The 22,065-nt window shown below is 30.3% G+C and overlaps 2 protein-coding genes across 2 annotated transcripts in view; one reads left to right on the top strand and one right to left on the bottom strand.

Annotated features, from left to right (window-relative positions):
* Positions 1–8,309, top strand: part of LOC141457675 (transmembrane protein 205) — a 21,536-nt gene extending 13,227 nt beyond the window's left edge. The window contains exons 2-4 of the mRNA XM_074134887.1: positions 4,192–4,376; positions 4,473–4,636; positions 5,991–8,309. Coding sequence (XP_073990988.1) covers positions 4,192–4,376; positions 4,473–4,636; positions 5,991–6,284 — 643 coding nt within the window. The 3' untranslated portion in view covers positions 6,285–8,309. The remainder of the gene's footprint in view (positions 1–4,191; positions 4,377–4,472; positions 4,637–5,990) is intronic.
* Cand1 (Cullin-associated and neddylation-dissociated 1) lies at positions 6,677–22,065 on the bottom strand. Its single transcript, XM_074134874.1, has 22 exons — positions 21,915–22,065; positions 21,599–21,768; positions 21,314–21,527; positions 21,090–21,238; positions 19,504–19,647; positions 18,798–18,960; positions 18,546–18,719; positions 17,301–17,415; positions 16,211–16,350; positions 15,959–16,119; positions 15,678–15,883; positions 15,294–15,577; positions 15,069–15,200; positions 14,810–14,981; positions 13,733–13,866; positions 12,342–12,502; positions 12,056–12,254; positions 11,699–11,959; positions 11,425–11,613; positions 10,485–10,728; positions 10,229–10,375; positions 6,677–10,102 (listed from the first exon to the last, which is right to left on the bottom strand). Exons 1-22 carry the CDS (start codon positions 21,954–21,956, stop codon positions 9,972–9,974), a joined length of 3,732 nt encoding a protein of 1,243 aa, XP_073990975.1. The 5' UTR covers positions 21,957–22,065; the 3' UTR covers positions 6,677–9,971.

Here is a 22,065-nt window from a genome sequence, read left to right as displayed (position 1 = left end):
AGGAAGACAGGATAGGCAAAAACTATTACGTCAGGTATTTCACAAAAAAGAAAAATATGTAACCTTAAATTCATTTTGAGTAAAAAAAAAAATATTAATCTTCTGCTTCAAAAAAATGAACGCTTCATTTTGAGCTCTCAAAGTTCAAATAAATTTATTTTAAACTTCAACATAAATCTTCAGAAATTTCTATCAAAAAACATAATAAAATAAAGAACTTTAAATTTAAAACATTATTTTGCAATTTATTGGAAGATATTAGGCTTTACTTGCTACTAGTTTTTCAGTGTGCAAATAGCACTATAGTATTTCTCAACTTCTTTGTAATTCAAGTTATGATGGTAAAAATAAATGCGGCACATTGAAGGTGGCATCAATAAAAGCTGATATTTCTTTTTTAACAGTAAGCTTTAAAAAAATAAATAATAAACTAGACCAGTACTTTAACCTGTTCTTGTTTATAGAAAATACAAAATGTGTCTTAAGAGTAAGAAGATAATTCATAGATTATGTTTAAATAACAAGACACAGAAGAAACAGAATTCATTGAAAGTTCAAAGAATTTTTAATTTTGGCAATCAGTCGAAGGTTAACTCGCCAATTTCTCCGTTTGACGCAAGAAATTCTAAATATATAAATAAATGATGCAAAGCAAAAAAAGAAACATAAATATGTAAGCGGAACGGAAATACCTTTTAATCCATCGTCTTTCAATCGACATAAATTTAAATGAATTGTAATAAAGTTACAACAAAATTTAGGCAAAAGATAAACAAAACATGCCTAATTTATGAACCATAAACAGAACAATGAGCAAAGAACAATAAAAATTAATGTCTATCACTTGATACTCCTCTTACTGCAATTATGATATTTTTAGAAAGAGTAAGAGGGATTAATTCAAATTTTAGAAACTTGAGATTTATCTGAGCTCGAAATCTACCAGAACAATACAAAACCGTTGATGGATGCTATTGCATCTAAATCCGCACTATCAGGGACTATTTTGTAGTAAAACTACCACATTTAGATTTTAAAAACCATATTAGAACGAAAATAAGTTGTACATGACAAAGATAATATGAAATATCTTTAATTAGGACCAATTTTACATAAATAATTGCTTGTACCTGGTCCTGGTACAAATAAAGGGACAATAGCATACAGTTTGACACTACCAAATATAGACTGAGCGCAAATCATTTAGGCTGCAAACACAATAGGACAGAGCAATTGTGCGCTATTTGCAACGAAAAATACCATGATGTCATGGATTATAGCAAACATGAAACCTTTTTGAATGCAATTGAATGTAATTGCACTGAATGATAGAACTAGCTACATTCACAAAAAAAAAAAAAATTCAATGAAAGAGAAGTCAGGTTTCTCTTGCTACCTGCCATTGTGTGAACATTTTTGTCAAATATTTTTAACTAAATAACAAATCTCTTGTTTTTTTTATGAGGTCTACAACTTTAACGACCAATTTTATGAAGCTTTTTAATTTTACAATTGTAATAATTCCATCATGAGCGTTCTAATTGTATGAATGAATTTTAACATTAGTTACTCTTACCTTTGAGTAAATAAAAAGTGAAAGCGAGCCATACATTTAGCGCAGATATTTTATGACCTCCAGACACTGATGTGGCTTCTTATGTGTAGTTCCATTGTATACCGCAAGTTGGCACCACCTGCAATCCATGTAGCTATTAATGTTGGAGCAGTTTTAAAGATATAATCTTTTCAAAAATTAAGTTTTAAAATAAAAGCAAATTAACATTCTAAATTTTTAGGCTTAATGAATCAGTCATCGGTAGAATATTACCAATATTCCACAAAAAATACTAATCGTACAATAGTCCTTAAACTTATTTACCATAACTCATATAATCGAAAAATAGATAAAATTTTGTATAATTTCTTTTAAAACATTGATTCAATACTTCACATTTGTTTAATTTTAAGTAAATTAAATAATAGTATTATTTATAGTTCATTCCTTAGAGAAACCTGTACATTAATAGTATTGTAAAGGGCGTTTTGATTTATGTCCAAGAGGCATAAATACTATAAACGTTCTGAACCTCACGTAGGCCTGTCTTAACCAAACATAAGGGCCTTTGTTCCTTGACAAGTCTCTCTTTTTCAATAGAGAATTCATTCTAAGCAATGAATAAACAGTTTTTGTTGCTTGTTAACTATTTCTTACTACCTAGAGAACTATACATTAAATAAACTATGACAAATTAGCTAAGGCACTATTTTTAAAATATTGCTTAATTCACAATATAAATTACTTTTTCTTATTCTCGTAAAATCAATCATACTTTTCGCTATCGAATATTTACCGGAACTACATGTTTTGATGTCCTCTGAAAAAGGTCTGAGAGTCTCTCTTTATAAAAATTCCAAAATTCAAAAAACGTAACTTGCAAAACTGTTCAGGACTTTCAAATTTGATATTAATTTACATGTTACTTGGGACCGACCTTAATAAAGTTTTCGCCATTATATAATCCAATAAGAACCACTTGCATACTTGTGAAAAATTGCTAGTTAAAAAAAAAAAAATGCGAAAAAAAAATGCGTAACCAAAAATGCTAGGGTCCCTTTAATGATTTTTTTTCCCCCAAATCGTGTCCAAAAAGTCACAACTATAATAATGAAACTAATTTTTATTTTCCCCTTAGATTTTCTATTTCTGATTTCTAGCCACTTACAGCTCCAATGCCCGATAATGGACAGAGATATCTTTAACGAGAGAACACAAATCGACCTCAAATGTTATTGTGCCTTAATTTAAAGTTATAGATTATTATTTGGCAAAAAGAAAATACTTAAATTAGGTAACGGACAATTGATCCTTCTGTAGGTGAAAAATTATATTCCAACGAATGTTGAGAATATGCAAAATAAGAATATTATATCATACATTATATAACACAATGAAAGCAATATAAACTCTAATTATAATACATACAACATTCTAAGAGTCGCTAATGAACAGCCGAGCGATGTACCGATTATGTATATGTGTATATATTAACTTCTAATAATCACAGTGATAATTGTTGTTTACAAGTTTGTTTTGAGCTAATTTTTGTTTGTTTGCTTTAACTTTGCAATTAAGACACGTTTTACATAAATCAAGGATAATTCGTTGAACATCATTACCTGTATTGTTCCCAATAGATATGGTCATTGACTTTTTTTTGGAAAAGAATCTAGATGTTTTTCATTTATACAAACTTATTATGCCTTGTAACCAATTGCCCAATGGGTTCTAGCCCTGCGTTGCCCTAAATGATTATGGTTAAGTTTGTAATTCAGTCCTGTTTCACTCGCATTGCCACCAAAGAGGGTTCCAAAATCTTGCGCTCCAAGGATACCTTTCTCTGGACACCATTATACTCTCAATGTGACATTTCCATCCCGTCATCCAATAATATTCAGCCTTTTTTTATTTTCTTAACTTAAAAATCCGTGTAAATGTTTGCTTAATATGATTTCACAAAAAATAGCCCATCAAATAAAGTATTAACTCTGTAATAGACGCAGTCCATTCAATAGAACACTTTAAGCAAATGGAAATTAACGACCTATTGTGTCCGCCTCCATTTATTCCCATTGTATATCGTTTAAAGCTTGTTGACAACATGCAGTCCTTGCTCTACTTGTTGACTCTTTTAGATATTAATTTATTTTCTACGTATATAATTCAATTTTTATTAAATAGCGCTAATTTTTATTTGCCTAGATTTAAATTTAGTATGATGAGCATCATAACTATTTTGATTTAGTAAATTTTGTTAAAATCTCTGAAATCGGAAGTATGAGATCAAAAATAGGGAAAGATTTTTCAATGAAATATAGAACGTACGGTAAACATAAAACTAAATTCTACAAAAAAAAAAAATGGAATCAAATTCTACATCTATAAAATATTTACTGTTTACAAAAACAAACGTTCCATTTAAATTATCTGATTACTAAACAACCTAAATTTGATTCTTATAAATGATTTATGATGGATTTTAATTAATGATTATTTTTAAATTGTAATAGATAGTAAAAATGTTAAATAGATCATTAATCTATTTGTGAGTCACATAAAATTTTCATAAAAGTAAATAGATAATTAATTTTTTATTGATTTGTCATACTCAATTTTTTTTTTTTTTTTTACAGAACAATATTGGAATCCAGCCAACCAGTGCATGCTATGGCAATGATTGCAGTTGTCTTTGTGGGTTCTGTACTATTTCCAGCACAAAGTCAAGCCCCAAAACCTTATGGTTCATTCACCTCTCTCATCTACTTATTGGCATTTAGCTTACATTTAGGTGCACAGTTTTGGATGACATTTGTTTCAGGTTTGTTGCTTCTTTTAAGTTTAGTTTTTCTTCAATATTAAATTAACTAACGTTAATTATTTCTATTAATTTCTTAATTTTTTATTTTTATTTTAGGACTAACATTGTACTTTTCATTGCCACGTCATGCTTTTGGAGACGTCCAGAGAATCCTATTTCCTCGTTACTTCACCATTAACAGCGTATTAAGCGCAGTTATTTTACTCAGTTTTTCTAAATTGCACAGTCATGTGACATGGGAGACAAAACATTGGACTCAGGTAATTTACAATTTTATTTTACTAGTACTCAAACTGATGATGCCTAATTATTATTGTGTATATTCAAAGGGAAATTTTGCTTACCTTTATTAGTCACCTTCTTGTGAAATACTCTTACCCTAACATAACCAACGTCATGTAAGGTAAAAATAAAACCCCATCTTCATCTTCTTCAAACTTGTATTTTCCAATTACCGTGTAACCAGAAGGAACTAGAAATGGGTAAATGAAATTTAAAATTCGAATATACCATACAAAGCACTAGAGTCTCGAACCAGCTAAAAGTAAATGAGTCCTTGTAGTTCCACCATAAGAGTACAAAATCTTCATTACTTTTTCCACAAATCCTTTTCGGGATAAAGTGCTGGTTGATCTGTTCTAATTATTTTTTTTTAACTAAAAACATCTCGGATTTTGAAGAAAGGTTTTACTTCAAGTCAGCGTGCGGATGCAGGAGCACTGATGAGTATAAAAGTGCCTTCATCTGTCATTAATTTCGTAAAAGGCGGTTTAGCTCTTTTTTTAAAAAACTAAGGGAGCAAAAAACCTGAATTTCTAGATTCAACTCCATCATTTTTTAAATCCACAGAAAATTTCATAAGGGCACTTAAGTGTAAACTAACTTTTAGCAACTAACATATGTACTTACGGCTGAGGTTATAAGTTACACATGGAAAAGTAACATTTCTTAAATTTTGTGTCATTATGCCAGTTAAATTATGTTAGCAATGGAGTAGGTCAAAAATTTTGAAGAAAAATACTTGCAACTTTACCTTACTGCAATTTTAAAGCGAAAAACTGCAGTAGTGCTTGGGACTTCAACTTCGAGGCTCTTTCTTCTTCAGCCAAGACTTGTAACTAAAATTTACTGACAGTTCATGTTCCCTGAAACACCATAAAATATATTTTGCGTAAAAAAGGTTCTAAATAAAAGTAATTTTTATTACATTAACCAATAGTATTCAGAGTTGAATAAAATTGTTGCAATTTTTTTTTGTTGAAAATACCGCTTAAAACTAAAAATGCATTATTAGATGCACTTCCAGCAGTAACCTTATTTCTAGAAATGAAATAGGACCTAAAATGGGGTATCACATTTGAGTTTTCAACTTTTTGAGCGTTCTGTTCACTCCAATGTACAGGGCCAACAACGTTTTTCGTACTTAGAAGACTTTTAACAGATGTAAATTTTCTAAAATTCCTATATCGAACATTTCACTCCAAAGCAAATCCTTCTTACTAGCTACATACCTTCAAAGTATTACCAGTTAAAATGTGATTACTTTTTATTAGTGAATTAAAATTATAATTTGATTTATGGAGATTTAGAAAAAATCTTTTAATTTTTTTTCAGGTCACTGCAATATCATGCTGTTTCCTTTTGGAATCTCTTTCACGCTTGTATGTAGCACCTCAGGTTGTTAGACTGATCGATCAGAAAAAAGTATTGGAAGCAAATGTTCCTGGTGTTGGTATGGAAGTTGGAAGTCACTGCCCAGGTCGCCTAGTGAAATGTCCACATTATATGGCATTACATTCTAGTTTTCGCAAGAAACACAGTTTAATGGCTATAGCAAATGTACTGTCCATGGTTTGCACAATGGTACATCTAGTTTGCCTACATCAAGTATTCGCTAGTACATTATAAAAACAAACTAACATATTTGTATTGGATTTATCTTAAAGTTATTAATTTGAGAATATTAGTCTGAGAAAGCTTTTTTTTAACTTCCTTATTTAAATGGAAGTTTTATATAAAAAAAAAGAGAGTTTATTCTTTTAAAAAAGTATTTAGTTTTAATTAACTATTTTATGTCGTGTACAAAAATGTATTTTTTTAATCGTGATATTATTTAAACATGTATTTATACTCGACACAGGTTTTACCATCTTGCTTTCTCCGCTCTTCCGAAAATGCGTTTTTAATATGATAGTTTTTAACAAAATATCATAGGCTACTTAAAAAGTTCACGGTTTATTTGTAAGTTAAATGTCATTGTAGAATACATTTTTAGGTTATTGCCCTATTTCCCATGCGAAGTATATATTTATGTATTTACGCTACCGACTTTTTTTTTTAATGTTTATTTATTCAAAATTAGTATTTAAATAATTTTGTATTTATATAGTTGAATTTTGTTTTGATCTCATTTAATTTTCTTTTCTTTGTTTTAGTAATACTGTGGAATGTGTTGATATTTGTATAAATACATGAATTTAATTTATTGTAAAGTAGTTTATATTATATCTAATAATCGATTAGAATATCTTACAAAAAAATAATAGTACAGTTGAATTTCAAGTTATTGCGTAAAAATATCTTCTTTTTTTGTCAAAATTTGAACGAATCTTGTAAATTAGTTGGGACGATTAAGTAACAAGTTTTTTTATGATGGTATTCAAGATTGATGAAGAGATACAATAAGAAAAGAAAAATAGAATCTCTTTAGTATTTACTTGCAAAGTAGTTTTTAATGCCTTGTTATTAAACGTATCTGAAATATTAGTTAAATCGTGCTTTGAATGTTTGGGCCTGTAAGTTTCTTGTAAATAGGTTTCGCCCTCTTATTGTCAATTAGCTTTTTTTTTTTCTTTTTTTTTTATTGTCTACATAATAACTTATGTACATAATCACAAAATGTTTATTTACAATCACAATTTTTCATGTAATTGTATTTGTGTGGTAAATTCTATCAGAATTACTTTATTTTATAATTAAAAAAAAAGAAAAAAATGTAGTTATGCACTGTACTTGTCCTTTCAATTATTCTTTGTGAATTCAAAATTATGATTTTGAATCCTTATTTAATAGTATTAATTGCATTTTTGTTTTCTTTAAATTACGCTACTTACTTATAAAAGAGGATAATGGACGAATGTTTTCTTACGAAGTTTTATTTACTTAACTGAGTTGAAGATAATTTTCATTACTAAATCAACTAGTAGAAATGGTTAGATTTAATTACATTTATAGCATATTTTTCGTCTAATTGCAATATGTTGAATTGCAGCTTTATTCTGAGAGATAACTCATTATTTTTGAACAAGTAGTTTGAGTAAGATCATTGATTCAATTTGTTACTTACATGAATTTTGTAAATAGATTTACTTGATGGGGCAAAGATTTAGAGTGTTTCATTTCTAAAAATATGCACTATTTTAGACTGATATATCTACTTTGAAAATCCTTAACACTTTTATTAAATTTTTAAGTTAAAACTAAAAAGTACGCCTCACATTATGAAACACATTCAGCCCAGGGTTCCCAACATTATTTGCACATAATCCCTACAACCAATTTTTTCCCCTCCTGTGAATAATTAAATTTAAAATTGTATTTTTACAATTACTTTTGGAAATTGCATTAATACAATTAATTTATACGAATTTTATTTTCACATTAACTAAACTAATTGGAGTATCTTATCTATACACACACACCCATAAGCTAAAAACTTTCCTGAGGGCTGTCTTGAAGTTTGTATTTTGCCCCCCACGTACACTACCGATTCAATAGTTTTTTGAATTGCGGAGATATATATATAAATCATGCTAGTATGTACTCTAAATTAATCTTTTGTTTAATTGGTTTCCAGTACATCTAAGCGAATATAGGACTGCCCTGTTTTACATATACTTCGCTTCACAGTATTTTGTGTGTGTGTGTGTGTGTGTAAATAATACCGAGTTTTAGACCTAAAATTTATTATTTATTTTTTTCTTCAATTGTAAATATAAGAGTTTCCAGAGAGTGATTTTGAGCAACAGATTGACTGAAAAAAATAATAAAAGAAGAGTTTTCTGAGCCCTACTCAGTAGGGTAGGTGTATTTAGTCCTAAGTTTATACTCTGTAAGAGTGCCTAACATAAACAAAATTAAAAGTTCTATTAATTATGCTTTATGAAAAACTTATCTTCAACAATGTTCAAATTCAGGAATTCTTTCGGCAATTGACAATAAGTTACTACTGTCTAATAGTTGAAGGCATAGCTTTCATTTTGTTTTACAAAACAAATCGGATGGTATCATTTGAAAAAGTTTTTAATTTAAATATTTTGTAAATTTAATTAAGTTTTGAGAAGTCCATTATTTATTTCAAAAATTTAATTAAGTTGTATTTTTTTTTTTTTGTATTATATCTTACTTTTTGCCAAGCTTATGTGATTCAAGTCTATCTGATATTCAGTATTAGTTGTAAAAATAAAAAATTATATAAAAAAAAAATTGATATCTTTTTTGTAAGACTGTTGTATATTCAAAAATTACATATTAAAAGAAAAATTTATTCACTAAATATATTGCTGTTTTCTATTAATTTTTTCCCAAATTCTTTTTTTTTTTCTATATCTTTTGTATTCTTCGATTACTTTTTAATCCTGTAACAAAAAGCAACTTTCACAGCTCTAACTCGAAAAAAAAAACCTAGTAATCATAAACTACAAGATAGAAGCCAAATATTTGTCCTTTTTACAAAAATAATTCGGAATACACCTTCTTATTATTTGATTATTATGAAACTTGTTTAAATTTTCTTTCAATGTATGTTGAATATTTACAATTTTTCTGCTTCTATATTTGTACAGACGCACACATTATGCTAAGATTTTTTTTTTTTTTTAATCCTTATAAGTTATTTAGTTGAATCTTTTGTTTGTATATAAGTCCTTTTTATTAGCCAAATTCTTAAATTCTAATAAAATAACCCGATTAACATTTAAAAAACAAAAAGAAAAAAGCAACTTAAAATTTTAAACAAGCAGCACATGAACTTTTTCACACAATATGATTCGTTTTAATGCACATTTACCTCTTTTCCATGTGTGCTCATTTCTTCTTTACTTGTGCTAATTTATTTTATTTAAAATAATCATATTAATTCCAAAATAAAATTTAAAATATTGAAGAAACAAAACAAAATTACTTCTTTTATACTTTCTCTTACTACTTTTGTTGTTTAATGATTTAAGCAGTTTTGGCGTTCATATTTATATAATTTTTTTTTTCTAATGAGGCTATATTATATGTATTTGCTAACCATACAAGCTAATCTTTTCTCCCAAATTTTTTTACGATAAAATAATTAGAAGCACTTTACCATATTTAAATTATTATTTCTGTTCTTTTTGATTTTTTGTATCTAATTTTAAAATAAAAATACAAAATAATGACGCTCATATTGATTCATCAAAATGAAGAGAAAAGTCAATTTTTCTTGGCTTTATAATTATATATATGTATAGTATATATAAATATATATATATATATTATATGTTAGGTTTTTATATAAATCTTCTTTTTTTTTCCTCATTTTTATGTAGAAAAAAATTCTTCGCCTCAGCTAAGATCCATTAAGTTAGATTCTTGATTTAACAATGAAGAATCTTTCTGTATTGAATCAAATATTGTTTGCAATTCTGGTGTGGATTTAATTTGCGTAACAAATTCACTAAGATGTGGATTTTTATCTAAAAAATGAAATGATGCGATTAGGATAATTATGTATTAAATCAATTTGAAGAAATAGAGATAATATACATATGTATTCTCAAGTTTTAATTTCCAACAAAGTAATATAAAATAGCGTATCTTACCTGCATCAGGTATTGTAAGTAAGGCTGCTACTGCTCTCATAGCCGACCTTTTCAATTCATCTTGCTTCTCGTACTCCTGTTTTACGGAATTTGCTTTCACTTTCATTGTACATGTATTCTTCAAAGGTTCTACCAAACCTTCCAATCCTAAATGAAAGAAATTCATATGAGTAAATAAAAAAATTTGGACGTATAAAGATTAGGAAAACGAAATAAATTTAAACAACAAATATGTTCGCAAATTACGTTTACATACTCTGTAATACTGCTGTTGGAACCAATTGTGCCAGCCTTGCAACCATTAGGTAGGTTAACATTTTAATATCATAATGATCCTTTAAACCATGTTCTAGGTGATTTAAAAATTCAAATATATCAAGTCTATCAAGGCATGAATCCAATAGGGTGTACATGCATTCAAATGCTGCTTTTCGAATATCCAGACCATCATCTACAATATGTTTAAATGGTCCCATTTCAACTTCTCTAATTAGTTCTTTCTGTAAAACATAAAAACAAACGAATAAGCGCGGTAACAAGAAAAATAAAAATGATGCAAACTACCTGACAGACAGAGGAGACAAGCATACTAATTTGTAAAACCTTCAAAATGCGTAGTTCTTTGTAGTTCAAGATATAAAATTTACCCTAGGGATAAGAGAAATTGAATATAATGTAAGGGCTTCATAACACCTGTAATCCATAATATTAGCAACTCTGGTTGAAAAAGAAACAACTTACTTTTAATTACATACAAAATCAATCTATAAAATTTCGGAAATCCGAAACTCTGATTGTAGGACAAATCAATCTATCACAGATTAATTTGACTTTTTGACTTTGCAACCTGTAAAGGATTAAGGTTGGAACAATACTAACACCAAATGAGGCTTTTTTGAAAGGCTTCTATTTACAGAAATTAAGTAAAATGAAGAAGGTTCAGATTTTTAAACTTTACGCTGGAAGTCAAGTCACGGAAGTTCTAATATGCTCTGGCGATTACAGCGGATAAAAGCATTACATATAATATCCTTTCAAAGCAAAGGCAGAAGTCTAATCATCATTTTCTGTTCCATGATTTAATCCTAATACTCGTATCTTAATTTATGTAACGCACATACTTATTTTTCCAACTAAGCCAATGGTTAAACTTAGAACATTTTAAAATATACAAAAAATTCATTAAACCATCTTACCCTAATGTTAGTTTCCAAATAAAGTTGCGGCAGTACTGAATCTAGTAAGTCTCTTATAAGTGAAGGTTTATTGTGTGCAGCAGAATTAAATGCTACGAGTGCCACTCTTCTTACATTCAAGTCTGGATCTTCAAGAGCTTTTAAAAACTGGCCTATACTAGATCTTAACAATGGATCGATGGCTTGTGGCTGGAAATTAAGGTCTAGTTAGTAATGTATTTAGTTTCAAATTAAAAGAATGGACAATCAAAGAGAGAGGCAGTTACTAACTTACCTGATCAGATATAGTAAATTTGACAGCAGTAAGAATTGTTGTTCTCATAAGCGGTGATGACGATGTGGCTAAAGCTTGTTCCAAACGAGGCAATAAAGTTGAAGGATCTATCAAGGTTAATTTACCAAGACATTCGGCGACAACATTTCTAGTACCTTCTTCGTTACACTGACAATGTCTAAATAATAATGCCCAAATAACTGGTACATAACTTTCTAGCTGGCTAACACCACGTTTACTCGAGCTTTGACATGAAATTATCTAAAAGTTTTCATATATATATATAAAAAAAAAGATCAAATAAATCTCCATTTTATGAAATAAATTATTTATGAAGGTAGATTATTTTATGCATACCTCTTTCAATGAATGCAGTAACAAATACTGTCTCCGAGGTCCGGCTTCTATTTCATCCAATAAGAAAGGTAGATACTGTTTAAGATTTCCTACAGCTACACTACCCAAAGCGTAACTAGCAGCTGACTTTACTTCTTCCGTTTGTGAAGAAAAGGAAGACAATATTACTTGTTTAAGATTGTCTATTCCGCTTAGATCTCTAAAAATAAAAACAATGATTTATTTATTTATTTATTGAGGCATTTGGACATAAAGCAAAAAAAAAAAAAAATGTGAGTATACTAACATGTGTCGGCCAATTTCTCCAATAACTAAAAGAGAAAATATTTGTTGTTGGTCCGTAGTGGAGATTTGGATTTCTGTCATAAGTTTGTTCACAACAATAAATGCCTCATTTTCCCAGGGTACTGTCACAGCGGCTACACATTTTGCTAACGAATGAAAAGCCTGCACAAAGACAAGTTTACTCTTAAAGTTCTTTTTTAATTTAACAGTAAAATTATATTTTATATTCTTCAACATTAGAATTTTAATAGATTTTTATTTTCTACCTAATATATAACCTACCTAATATATTATGTCTATATATATATATATATATTTCTACCTAATATATTATGTGAATAGCTATACTTTATACAAAATCGGCGTTCTAAAGGAAAGTATAACTTCAAGCTATACAGAATGGCAGCGGATATACGAATTGTCAAAGGTGAGAAAAGGCCAATATTACAATCTAGTGTCCCCAAAAGGCCTTGGTTTTACAGATATAAAAACTACAATAGGAAGTTTGTTGGCACAGTATGAGGTTTAATCACAATTATTCGCGGCACCATTTAGCCAGGATTGGGGTGGAAACATCTCACAAGTGTTCCTATACTTCTGGAATAATAGCAGACTCCAACCATCTAATCCTGGAATGTGCTAACAATACTAAAGGAAGAGAACGATTGTTGGAGGGCTGTGATAGCGTCCGGATGTCCGTTACCTGCCAATTTAAATACTATTCTGGCAGCTGATGATGGCAGCATTTACACAGAGCTCTTTGAGTTCATAACAAACAACAAGATAACTCAGTAAATATTCAATATACTAAAGAAGCTTCGTAAGAAGAATGTAAATGGCTGATTTGCTAGCTCAAGAGACCAATAACAGAGAAAGAAAAACTTAATGTATTCGGTGGATATGTCGCACTATGGTAGGTAATGTTGAAGTAATATTGTGCTTAACATTAATTTGCAAACTTGACCCAACACGCTTATCAGGTGACTGGAGACCACATATTCTATCGTATTTCAGTTCGAAGAATACCCATTTTAAGTAACTTTTAAGAACAAGACTGAAGAACGTACAGCAAAGTACAATACAGTACAGTATTCAAACTACAGGAAAACCTTGGTTTTCCAAAAAAACTGGGAAAAAGCAAAACGCTATCTCAAGGATTTGACCGGAAACTTAGTGTCGGATACCAGATTGATATCCACACTAGGTATAGAAGCTGTAGTTCTTCGAATTTTTGTTCATATATTACGTATGCATATACATATTTTGTTTATATTTTTGAAAAAAAAAAAAGAAATCGTTCTCCTAGGATCTCAAAACCATTATTTTACGAGGAAAGTTTCGTTTTTACCTTCCTTGTAAAGTCGACAATTATAAAGAATCTTTTCTTCTTACCTGTTTGTGTAACGGAGGCTGATGCTGTGAAACAGGTGCAGTTAACATCTCTAACAATCTTTTATTTCCTAGTGCAGGCAAGTTAGCTCTGGCTAATGCTTCCAGAAAATCCAACAAGGAGGTTAGTGCTCCACCTGTAATAAATATGAGTTATAATAAAGGTTTATGTATACAATTTATTTCTAAAAATTTGCCCGTGGAATTGCCGAATCCGTAGCAATTTAAGGCGCTCTGGATGATGAATATTTGAAAATAAGGAAAATTGACCGTTGTTTCCAATATTGTTTTGTAACTAGACAACCAGCTACTATTGATAAACGTTCACTGTAAATATTTAGAAAAAAATACAACAGTAAAGTACCCTTAAAAATAGATGATTGAATATCAATCCGTGAGGGGCAGAGGCTATTTTGAACGAATTAAGCCTACGAAACTAATAAAATTTAAAAACTGACTGGGATGAAACACTTTAGTAAAAGTAAGACGGTTTATGACCATAAAATTGAAAACCTCGAGAGAACTACCGACACAGGTTGCAGTACATCATCAATTAGTAATTTATTAGGAAGCTCCTCCAATAAAATCAAAGATGGCATAAGATAAGAACAGAACTTGTTGCTCCTGTAAGCGAAGGTTACATTTCTCAGAGTAGAAGGCATTATTATTCATTAGGATGAAAAATATTGCCAGTTTCAGTCATGATATATTTTTATAATGCTTTCGACCTAGGGACCAGTTCATCTTTAGGGCTAATTGACAATGTAATATTTTACATCATTAAAGGGTTGGTGTGTCTTCTGTCTTGGTCTGCTCATGGAGCTCATATTTTTTTGCTGTTACGGGCAGACACTAAATTCTAACAACGCGTTCTCAGTAAAGAAATACTTGAAATGACCAAAAAGTTTGCCTCAAAAGGAGAAAATCAATATCTATCGACGTGAGAAAGCTGTTTTCTGCCGCTTTGCTACTTGAATAGAGCTTTCCTCCTACTTAGAGATGACATCTTTTTACAAGGAAATAGGGTAAATAATTGCATTGGTAAAAAGCAAACAAAGAAAGCTATAGTTGAAAAGTTACCTTGTAAAAGAGGTGATTTTGCTAGGATTAGTATCTCTGGAAGTATGAACGGTTTACTTAGATCTGCGAGGGCTTGCGGTTGAAGTCTAGCAATGGAAGTCAACAATACCAAAGAAAGCTGCGCAATGTGTAAATCTGATTCGCTGAGAAGAGGAGGCAATTCTACCTTCACCTGAAATAGAGCGCAATCAAGATTTAAATTTCTAAGAACAATTCAGTAAAATAAATTGTTAAAACATGAATTTACTCATTTACTAACTTTTTCTAAAAGTCTTAAGCTAATTGAATTGCTATAATTGTTGACTAGCGTGTCCAAAAGAGTTAACGTGCTAAGTTTGAGCGCCCTTTGATTTTTACGCAAGAATGAGCCCAACAATGGTACTCCCTCGGGCTGGAATGAAGATTGTTTTAAGAAAAATGTTTGTTAGCTCTTGCTCTTTTAATAAAAAATAAATAAAATTAGAAGAATATGTGGTATACTAACAAGTATCGGAGTGAGATCAATATGAAGTGTAGACGCTGCTACTTTTGTCAATGCTTTAACTGTAGTCAATCGTGTGATTTCATTGTTTAAACGATCCAAAAAAATTGGTAAACAGACGGACATTTCAGCTGTCAGACAATCGCCTAAACAGGATACAACCTGTCCCATACAGGAAATGGCACGTTCTTTGACTTCTTGATCAATATCAGCAGCTCGTAAACGAATCAATGTGCACTCATAAATTTCACGGGTGTACGGGACGAAATTAAAGTTGGTCCTTTTTTCTAATTAAAAATAATAATAAAAAATAAATATACAGTGTCGGCAAAAAGTATTTGCACACCAATTTTTCCTTTAAATTTTTGACCTAACTAAATTACTAACCAAATGGTCGAAGCACTTTTACAAGCTCTTGTAAAACTAACAGAGCTTCAGCGGTGATTTTGTAAAATGTATCAGAAACCGCTTGCACTACAGGTGGTACCAGTACAGGCATATGGGGATGAAAAACTTCTGGCGGATGTGTTGTGAGTAAACAATGTAAAAATGATAACGTTTCAATTTTCATATTGCTGCTGGAGTTACGATCACTGAAAAAAAAAATGTCAGTTTACTAATGTTAAGTAAAAAGTCTCTGACAATAAAATAAATAAATCAACAAATACCCCATTGAATATTGTATTCCTGGTAGTAGAGCTGGTATATGATTAGTAAGTGCACCAGGTAAAACAGTAACCAACTCTTTTAATAAGGCAAAACAATCTTGACGTGTTTTAATACTTCGCTCTTTCATCTGACTTTGTAATGCTTTCACTAACGGTACAACCTAGAAGTTAATGTAGTTTGTTTGTTTTTAATTAATACTTCTTTTTTTTCTGTTAATATTAAAATAATTTACAAATTTCTCAATGTATTACCTGTTTCTGTAAAAGACACAGTGGTGAATCTTCATCTTCCATGAGATTTGGATCTAAATTACTAGCTGCAGAGGTTCTAGTCTGTCTTAGTAGAGTTATATAGGCGTGGAAAATATCGCTCTTCACATTATCTTCCCTTTCTAATTTAAAAAATAAAAAATATGTAACAATGAGTAACAATTACCAAAATTTTGATTGCTAATTGTAATAACTCCTACTAGGGTACGACAATGTTTCGTTTGTTTAGAACAACTTCGATGCTATACTGTTGTTTGTAATGTATCTGATCTGGGTAACACAATTATTGTATAAGATTTACAATTGCTCGAATAGACAGACAGTACGGAAGGTACTTTGCTTGTGTTTTCACCTGAAATTGGTGTAAGAATTTGTAGGAGAATGTAACAAGAATCTTCTATTTAGGAAGAATCTTTTTCTAACTTTCTGGTCATGTGATTATTTCGTGAAATGAGGAGGTCAAATTATCCACGTCCTTTCCCTTTTTTGCCTAATACTTGTTAGTAACGTGTCGAGTAATGATAGGATTCGTTGAATTCATCTTCAGTATTAGATCAGTGGGTGGTTAACAATTTAAAATGCTGATTTGGTGTTCGATGAAGGCGATAATCAGATTATTCTGCCTATAAGAACATCTCTCTAAAACCTAGATGGATTCCCTGGTTGTGTATTGTGATTAAAGATGACATCTATATAAAACAGTTATAGACGAATTGTTTGGTTTTGTGAGGAAGATCTATTTTCAGAACTAATTGTAAGAGCTTAGATTTAGAACGTTTCTCCTAAAAATTATTTGTTTTCTTCCAATAATAGAAAATCACAACAGTTATCTAATTCAGCTGAAATTTTGGATTATCTGTTTCTGTATCAAATACTCCAGCAATTTTACTTAAAAATTCTCAAGAAACTAATCATGCAAATATGTTTTAAATATTAAATGCTAGATAACGGTAATGACGTAAATATAACGGATTCAGAAAGCGTCTCTGAGCGGACTTCACTACAAAGCCGTAAGAATTAATTAAAATTGTTTCTAAATTCACATAAATTTCTAAAAACCAAAACTAGTAACCTTTAAATCTTGCAATCAATGCTGGAGAAACCACAGTGTATAATTCTGGTACATGTGAGGTTGATGTTCTGCAAACTATCACGGCTTCCAGACATTTCGCAGATGCTCTACGGACCTATAAATAAAGATTTTAAATAAACATACAAAATGATAATAAAAAAAAAAGAGGAGGACTTCTTAATTTTGAAGAAAATACATTAATAAAAGAATATACTGATTTAAAATTATTTTATGCATAACGCAAGAAAACAAAAGTTATTTTGACGAATCATGGATAGTTTTTTTACTCTTTTTTTCATGTGAAACATGCGAGATACCCTCCTCCGAATGAACTCCACTAGTTGAAAATTAATTATTAAAATCTAGGAGTGGAAGTATTAATTTTATTCCCAAACCCAATGAACAGAAATCGTAAAAAGAGCGATTAGGGCTCCTCAATTATCTAGTCTATACGATGCATATGTCAACTAACAAAAAGATCCAATACTTATATTTATTTTAAATCAATATTTGAGACTTAGAAATGTTAAAAGCGTTGCGCAATCATTAAAGCTAGTTTGAAGATTAATATATTCTTTGATTGACATTCTAATTCAGCTAATTAGTTGCTTGGAAAATTGATTTGTAATAAACCCAATATAGGCTTAATCGTAGCCTAAAGCCTGGTCTGTAGGCTGTACTCTATCCTAGTCATCTTCAGTAGGTCCTCAGACCAGTGAAAATTTCAGTTTTGAAGCAGCACCGAATTGATCTGAGTAATAAATACAATAAAGTAATCCTAATTCTGTAGCTATTATTAGTTCTTAAGTTATAAACTCAAATCAGTTCTAGCTTTACTTGGGTTACTTCTAGATTGGTTCAAATACATTCCAGTGAAGAGTAATAACCAACTATTCATACCCAAACAATTTTTTACAATTAGCTAACATCCAATTAAATTGCATATTTAAATAATTCTTATTTGCAAAGCATATTAACAAAAATTTTAAAATAAATGTAACGAAATTAGGAATTGTGTATTCTCAATTTAAGTGTGACGTATAATATTTATAATTTTACTATTTTTTTTAAGCAAAATATTCCATAAATAAATGTTTACTAATAAAACAATACATGTAACAGTGACTTGCTACGTCCAGTTACGATAATAGCCTGGTGTACCCCACGTCCAAGTAGCTAAAAGTGAAAGAAAATGGCCTTCTGCCAGTCCAATACTTTTAGCCTAAATGAAATATTTATCTTTACCTTCCAAGACATATCATCATCGTCTGAATAATCATCATTCTCTTCGTCATCATCATCATCGTAATCTAATTCCATATCAGCACCACCAGTCGTGTTAACACCTTCATCTTCAGAGCCTTCATCGTAGTTATAATTTGGATCGTATGTTAAATATTTCAAGCACATTTCTCGTACCTATTATCATTTTAGAGAAACATTAAATAAATGCACATATTGCAACATCTAAATAAGTATAAGGTAACAAAGTATTACCGTGGTAATATGAGGTGCGATCTCTTTGGGACACTTGTGGACAAAAGCCTCGCACGCTTGTAAGCAGAATTCTCTTAATTCGTCATCTTCTTGTTCTGAATAAGAAACTACCAAGGCCATTACTCTTTCCAAATGCTCTCCAAATCGATGACCAGCCTGTCGACTAATGATGAAATATGTAAGTATATAAATGTTCAAATATATGGCTAAAAAGATCTTTCTTTACAAAAAGTTTACTCTTTTATAAATTTATCAAAAGACTAATAAATGTGATACTGAGTTAAAAATCTTAACGATTAATCTGAATTACAGTAAATCTAGAATCTTCGTGACCTTCCAAGGAGTTAAATATTGAATTATCAACTGGCTAAAACATTTTATTTCATTCTACCCGGCTTTCTCCAACTCAGTAAAAACTTCGTTATTGCGGAATATGTATTAAACGAACGACATGTTTTGACCACAGTCAAAAATTTAATTTAATGAACTATAATTAATCCTCTAAAATGGGAATGGAGTCCAGATTAAAGGTTTTGAGCAAGTTATTGATGGACTCGAAAAACAAGTCTCAAACAATTTAGCGAAATACTCTAAAAGATGTACAGGCAATTGCGAGTTAAGATTAGTACTCCGAACATGCTTTAAGTGCTCCATCTTAACTCATTATAAACTGTTATAATGTATAAAGAGTAAAATTAATTTTTACCATATAGCCGCAATGCACTGTATATAAGTTCTTGTATTTGAAGTGCTGGTGTTCTTTGTGAGGCCATCCAGTAAGTAGTCTATTAACTTATTATACAATGGCTGATTACAAGACATCACCAGATGACTTAGAGCAACTATTGTCCTAAACAAAAACCATTGAATAAGAAAGCTATATTAACTAGAAACAAAAAATCTGTTGAATAAAATAACATTCAATTACTTTTAACCAATGTAGTTATTTTATTTTCTAATTTAAGATCTGAGATCATGGACCTCGGAGCTGTTCAAGAGCACTGCCGGCTTCCGTGGAGTTTTATCTTGTTACACCTGACAGTGAGCTATAAGAAGCTCCTATGAAAAGAAAATCTATGGGCCGTTAGCTGGATTCAGATCCGGGATCTCCGCATGGGAATCAAATACGTATCAATAAAATACATCATTGGAGCCGTTTAAAAAATAGTAGCATAAACTAGGATTAAAATAAAAAACAAAAAACAAAACCAAGTGCAATTTACTACCAAATACTGAATTGGATGACTACTAATAAACTGTGGCTCCCTCAAACTACAGATATTCTCTAAATACCTCCACAAAACTTTGAAATAACCTTCAACGATTATAGCTTTAAGAACTGCAAAGTGAAAGATGTATTATCAATGCCTAAAGCTACAAGAATAAAAAAAGATTAATGTTCTGATTCATAAACTTCTAATCTGACGGAATAGATCAACTAAATGCATTTCAACACACATAAATCACGGCTGATGTACTCACGGCGAGAAAAAGTTATTTATTTGAAGTTGGATTGAAATATTTACACTGTGCATTAAAAACGGGATGTACTAGAATTTAATGTTCAAAGCTTAATTGAACATTTATGTTGTAAGCAGGAACTTTAGCTTGAAATAACACATTTTTCGGAGACACTTCAAGTGTGTAAATAACTAATGCTTTTAAAGAAATAAGGTTCTTGTCTTTATCACCAGTATCGTTGATGATTAATGATTACACTTATTAGAAATGAGGCTTCGGTAATTAAAAATAGGGGCAAAAACACCAACATACGATTCTTTTACGAGTTACCATTCTTACCCAATTTTCAGAAAAATATTTCCGCGTACTTCAAAGGACATGTATATAAAAAAAAAGGAATTAATGTTTAATTTTTCGCTACTTAATGTTGGTCAATGTAATGACGAACTTATGTTGTGTTCAGCCAAGCTTGGAATTTAATTGTTGATTAAAAGATATTTCCTAAAGATATGGCAAAATGTATGCAAACGTTCAGATCTAACACAAAATAGGTAAAATAAACTTTTATTTGTGTGTTATTATCCTGTAAAAGCCTGCATTTTAACATTTTTATTTTTCCTTAATCTTGAACCATAAAACTAAACATAAAATAAGGTGAAGTAAACAGTTTTTAAAAATAAGTTTGAACACGCATAAATCAATATTAGCAACGCTTTTGACAACTGATAACAAGAACCACTTTGAAAATACGATGAATTCTTGACGTCGTTTGGTACTAAAATGTCATACAAATTTCCCTGGCGTTTGCGCGATAATATTTATGAATTGTACCTCTTTCTAACAGCCTGGCGAGGAGATGCAAGTTGAGGAAGTAACGCAGTCAATATTGTCGGATGGAAAGATACAAGAAGGTTCCCAAATCGAGAAAGCAAATCTGCCAATATATCCAAAGCTTCCAACTGCACAGATACATCTTCCTGCTGTAGCACAATAAAATTCTTTCATTAATTAATACATCTACAAAAACCAGGCCTTAAAATTTAATAAATCATTACCTTTTCAATAGCAGAACTTAGTTTGCCGGTGATTCGTTTGCAAACATTTGCAGCCAAAGTGTTAGAAGCTAAAGGCAGTTCACAAATTACGGTTTTTAACCCAATACTGGAAATATCACGTAATTGTTCTTTGTCGGATACCATGTTCGAACATAATGAATCTACAATAGTTTCCACTTGGTATTCTTTTACCTTGTTTACAAGAGGTCCAAGGCTGCAAAACCACATTCAATAAAACATTTTCATTAAAATAGTAAAAAAAAATTAAAATTACCCAACACATACCATTTTACAGCTAGATTTTGCACTTCGCCGTTTTTATCCTCTAACAGTTTCAATAACATTTTTACTACTTTCCTTTCAGAATCATCGTCCAATTTGATGCTATCCTTTTGCAACTCTGACATGAGATCATTCGTGGCCATAAATCGAAAATCTTTGTCATTTGATGTCATCTGTGTTTCATTAAACAAAAAGTGAGTCACAAGAAAAAGATAAAAATTGAGGCAAAACGTATTAACAACAAAGCATGAGCTATGAGTTCATTGTCCTAAGAAATACCTTACATTTTTATTTAGTCAAACTAAAATTAAATCGTTACCTTTTCTAATAAATTAGCTATCTGATATGAAACATTCGCCATCTTCTTTGAGTCTTAATTCAAACTTGTAACAACTTAATAATTAGAACGTACCGGCGATCAGACTAGAAGTAACAACAGTCCAGCAATACGCTCTCAGTGTTGCCAGTTA

Source organism: Rhodnius prolixus, unplaced genomic scaffold (assembly GCF_049639745.1).
Source record: "Rhodnius prolixus isolate KJV_2025 unplaced genomic scaffold, Rpr scaffold_5, whole genome shotgun sequence".
NCBI classification, from domain to species: Eukaryota; Metazoa; Arthropoda; class Insecta; order Hemiptera; family Reduviidae; genus Rhodnius; species Rhodnius prolixus.
Note: the sequence above shows the minus strand (reverse complement) of the source record. Positions and strands in the feature narration are given on the sequence as shown.

What these genes read in the sequence shown, in the direction of transcription:
- Cand1 (XM_074134874.1), bottom strand. Translation starts at nt 21,956, where the DNA reads ATGGCGAATGTTTCATATCAGATAGCTAATTTATTAGAAAAG. An exon ending in TAGCTAATTTATTAGAAAAG is followed by an intron (nt 21,769 to 21,914) that starts GTAACGATTTAA and finishes AATGAAACACAG; the next exon opens with ATGACATCAAATGACAAAGA. An exon ending in TAAGTTCTGCTATTGAAAAG is followed by an intron (nt 21,239 to 21,313) that starts GTAATGATTTAT and finishes ATTGTGCTACAG; the next exon opens with CAGGAAGATGTATCTGTGCA.